Below are 4,442 nucleotides of genomic sequence, written 5' to 3' on the forward strand. Positions count from 1 at the left end.
ATCTCGGGCGGTGGTAAACCAAAGTGTTGTCGGTTCTGAGCGTTGAGATAGTAAGTCGACCCGAATTCGGTCGGTTTCGGTGATCTGTGTTATTGTACCGAAATTAAAACCAAAATATAAACAAAAAAACTATAAAAGTTGAAATGGACCAATATGGTGGCGTCAGTCGGTAAAACTCGAACGTTGGTAAAAACCGATCGTTGTCGATCCTGGAACTTAAACAAATAAAATTGACTTTACCTCGGTTTTCATTACGTAACAGTTCGTTACGCTGACTGAACTTGCGCCGAGCAGGTTATTAAAACTCGGAGTACGGTGGTAAAACCCACTTGTTGTCGGTCCCAAGCATTGAGCCGGTAAGTTGACACGAATTTGGTTGGTTTTGGCGATGTGTGTTATTGTACCGGAATTAAAACCAAATATAAAACAAAATGGTATAAAAGTTTAGGTGGACCAATAGGGTGACGTCAGTCGGTAAAACACGAGCGTTGTTAAAAGTCGATTGCTGTTAATCCCGGAACTAAAACACAAAAAATTGACGTTCGCTCGGTTTTCGTTACATTTGTTTCAATGACTGAACTAAGGAAACAAAAACAAACTGTACGGACCAGTTCAGTGCCGTCAAGTGGCCAATAAGACACTAGCGGCACCAAACTTTCTATTTATTATATATAATATATATATATATATATATATATTACTATATATAATATATATTAGAGAGAGAATACGATGTTGAAATTTTAAGAACTTTATAATAGTTAGATTGTGCATAGTGTACAAGTGGTTACGCATAAAATCTTAAACATCAAAAGCATTGAAACTTATCCCGCCCAAATCCCTTATCTACTTTAGTAGATCCTCACTCAAATCCGTTCAAAATTTGAATTTACCAAACAAGTATGCAAAGAGAGAGAGAGAGAGAGGCGATGAAGAAGGTGAAATTGGCCGTGGTTATCATCAATCTTCGAGGTAATTACTAATTAGATGTGTAGATTATCATTCATACATCGATTGTCGAACGTTTTGTTTGCATAATTTGTTAGGGTTTTATGCATAATCCGTTTAGGTTTTAAGATCTCAAATTTCTAACCTCAATTAACGCTGATTGCGGGAATTCCACTTCTTCAGATCGCGGACGCTCCGCTGAAAAACTACGCCGACAGATCAAGTTTATGCAGGACGCCATCACAGCAATTGAGAACTGCCGAAATCTGGTCATTGCTTGTGTTCACGGTGCGTGTACCGTTGCAGTTAAGGTTCTATGTTCTTCTGGGGTCGCACCACTTAATAAGAAAACTTTGAAGGCTCTCGAGGATAAACACCCGTGTATGCCTCCCCCTACCATGCCCGTTTTCTTACCAGCAGAGTCTCCCCTTGTAGCAGAGACTGATAGTGTACTGGTGTGCATCAAATCCTTCCCTAAAGGGACGTCGTGTGGGAGAGATGGTTTGAGGGCTCAACACCTTTTGGACGCCCTTTGTGGGGAAGGGTCCGTGATTGCGGCTAGTCTGCTTAGGGCGACTGCAGCTATGGTTAACTTATGTTTGAGGGGTGGGTGCCCTAGGAGTTTGGCGGGGTTCGTTGCATCTGCTCCCCTTACGCCTCTTCTCAAGCCCGATAATGGTATTAGACCTATTGCAGTGGGTTCAATCTGGAGGAGAGTAGTCTCCAAGGTGGCTATGAAGGGGGTGGGGAAGGATATGGCCAAATACCTTGGCGACTTTCAGTTTGGGGTCGGGGTTCCAAACGGGGCTGAGGCAGTTCTTCATAGTGCGAATAGGTTTGTAAATGCGCACCACCGAGACGGGTCGTTGGCTATGCTTACCGTCGATTTTTCGAATGCCTTTAACCTTGTGGATAGAACTGCTCTTTTAAATGAGGTAAGGAAAATGTGTCCATCCATCTCTGCTCGGGGTTGATTTTTTATACGGGCAACCAGCTAGGCTTTATGTGGGAAATGATAATATTTGGTCTTCCACAGGGGTTCAGCAAGGGGATCCCTTAGGGCCTCTCCTGTTTGCCCTTGTTTTACACCCCCTTGTCCACCGGATCAGAGATCGCTGTAAGCTTCTTTTTCACGCCTTGGTACCTGGATGATGGGACCCTTATTGGAGACGCTACTCAGGTTGCCAAGGCTTTAGACATCATCAGAGTGGAGGGCCCCTCTTTCTCAACATAGAAAAAACTGAAGTTTTTTGGCCTACATGTGATGGGGCGAAGACTCAAGAGGGTTTATTTCCGCGGGAGATTGGTAGGCCGGTGCATGGTGTGAAACTTTTGGGTGGTGCTGTCAGTAGAAACGAGGAGTTTATTAGTGGCTTGGCCCTCAAAAGAGCAAAATGTGCGGTTGAGCTGATGGAATGCCTCAAAGGCCTTCGTGACCCTCAAAGTGAACTCCTCTTGCTTCGTTCGTGTATGGGGGTCGCTAAACTACTGTTTGGGCTTAGGACGTGTCAGCCTTCCTATGTCAGAGGAGCCGTCTCTGTTTTTGACACGGGTCTTCGGAAAGCGATCGAGGACATTGTTGTTTGTGGTGGTGCCTTTTTTGGGGACCTCCAATGGTGGTTAGCTTCCCTCCCAACCCGTTTTGGGGGTCTTGGGATTTGCTCGGCCAAAGGATGCCTCTTCCTACGCTTTTGTGGCTTCAAGGGCCCAATCTTGGGTTCTTCAAGACCACATCCTACGGGAGTGTGGGGGTGGGTTGTTTGACTCTGATTATAGGGGTGCGTTGGATACCCTGCATAATTCTCTTCCTGATCTTGATCTTGGCGGTTTCGACTTTAAAGACACCGCTCCTCCTAAAGCCCAGAAAATTTTGGCGAATGCCTTATATGGTGAAATCGTCAAGACAGTTGAAGAGAAGTTCGCTTTGTCCCGCGACAGCGAGCCGTGTTTGAGTGTTTTACGTGCCCCTCACGCTCTGGATTTCCTGTCAGTTGTTCCCATTGAAGGTTTAGGGCAATGTATGTCGCCAGTGGAATATCGGTCCATCCTCAAATACCGGTTGATGGTACCCCTTTTCCCGGTGGATGACCCGTGTCCCGTTATGCCGAAAGGCTTGTTTGGATTCTTTTGGGGAGCATGCAGTCCATTGCAAAGAATTACCAGGCTTTAAATATCGACATGATCTAGTTCGAGATGTGCTTTACGACTTCCTTAAGCGGGCCGGGATCTCGGCAAAAAAGAAAGCCCCTGTGAACTTCTTAACCGACCCTTTAGATGGGAGATCAACCCTACGACCCGCTGACATTCTTGTTTTTGGAAGGGAAAAAGGGAAGCACGCGTGCGTTGATTTGACAGGTGTGTCCCCCCTCGTTGGGCTACGGGACCATGGGTTTGTGGTGGGTCATGCGATAAACAAGGCAGAGGCGGGTAAAGTAGCTAAGCACGAGAAAGCTTGCCTTGAGAATCAGCACGTGTTCATACCGTTTGCTTTTGACACCTTTGGCGCTCTCGGCCCTGACGCGGTTCAGTTCCTTAAGCGGGTTCAGCAGGTGGTCAGCAGTAACTCCGCCCACGCTAAAGGAACGTTGTGTTTAGTAGGGTAGGGTTTGCTATTCAGAAGGGGGTAGCGGCGCAGCTTGTTGCCGTCTATCTGCCGTTAGTCTGTAATTGTCCCGGTGTAAACATCAATAATATTAATAAAAAACTAATATGAATCCTATATAATAACGCTTGTGATGTTAGGTATTGTACGGAGGATGCTTTGTTCTCGGTTAAGGAAGTGGATTTGGCTATTACAGCTGATTTAGGATCTTTGCAGAGGTTACCGACGATAGTTGGTTATCAGAAGGCCATGGAGCTGGCGTTGACTGGCAGGACCATTTCTAGAGCGGAAGCCGAGTCGTTCGGACTTGTTTTCAAGGCTTTTGGTTGTAAAGCGGATCTGGAGGAAGGTGTTAAAGCAATTGTTGAGGGTCAATTTTGTTTACTACTTTAGTTCCTTATATTATTAAATCTTGTTATGAAATGAATTGGTTGTAGGAATTGATGCAAAGTCTCTGCTTGCTGTGACCGGGACGAAAAGGGTTATGCTAAAAAGTAGAGACTTGACATTGGATCAAGGGGTTGGATAATGTTGCCACATAGAACTCTGCTATGCTTTTATCATCTGATTTAAGGGAGGTTGTATCAGCACAGCTGCACAAAACTAAGCTTCTTTTCTAAGCTACAATTATTTAATACGTTAACAGTAAGTTAATTTTTTTACCTAAACACTTTATAATCTTATTATCACTAACCACTAACCATGGTTGTTTCATATTTATATATTTATTTATTAAGTTTTTGTAATGATGCAGGCACGATGGTTAAGGTTTTACTGTCTTCCAACAACTAGCAACAAAATAAATGATGAATCAAGTGTCATATTTGTGTAATAATCACTCCATGGAAAACCTAAATCTAATCATATCTTGTTCATCTTCCTTTTTTTAAAC

General features: G+C 44.1%; 1 protein-coding gene across 1 annotated transcript; it reads left to right on the forward strand.

Moving 5' to 3' along the window:
• The first annotated feature begins 929 nt into the window (after positions 1-929).
• On the forward strand, positions 930-4,170 carry LOC143550067 (delta(3,5)-Delta(2,4)-dienoyl-CoA isomerase, peroxisomal-like). Its single transcript, XM_077040802.1, is given in 6 exon segments — positions 930-972; positions 1,078-1,247; positions 1,689-1,708; positions 3,673-3,920; positions 3,988-4,067; positions 4,069-4,170. Coding segments are annotated over 6 exon segments (663 nt in total).
• Positions 4,171-4,442: the final 272 nt, after the last annotated feature.

Source organism: Bidens hawaiensis, unplaced genomic scaffold, assembly GCF_021521415.1.
Source record: "Bidens hawaiensis isolate Kalapana, Puna unplaced genomic scaffold, B.hawaiensis_p1.1 tig00015919_1, whole genome shotgun sequence".
NCBI lineage: Eukaryota > Viridiplantae > Streptophyta > Magnoliopsida > Asterales > Asteraceae > Bidens > Bidens hawaiensis.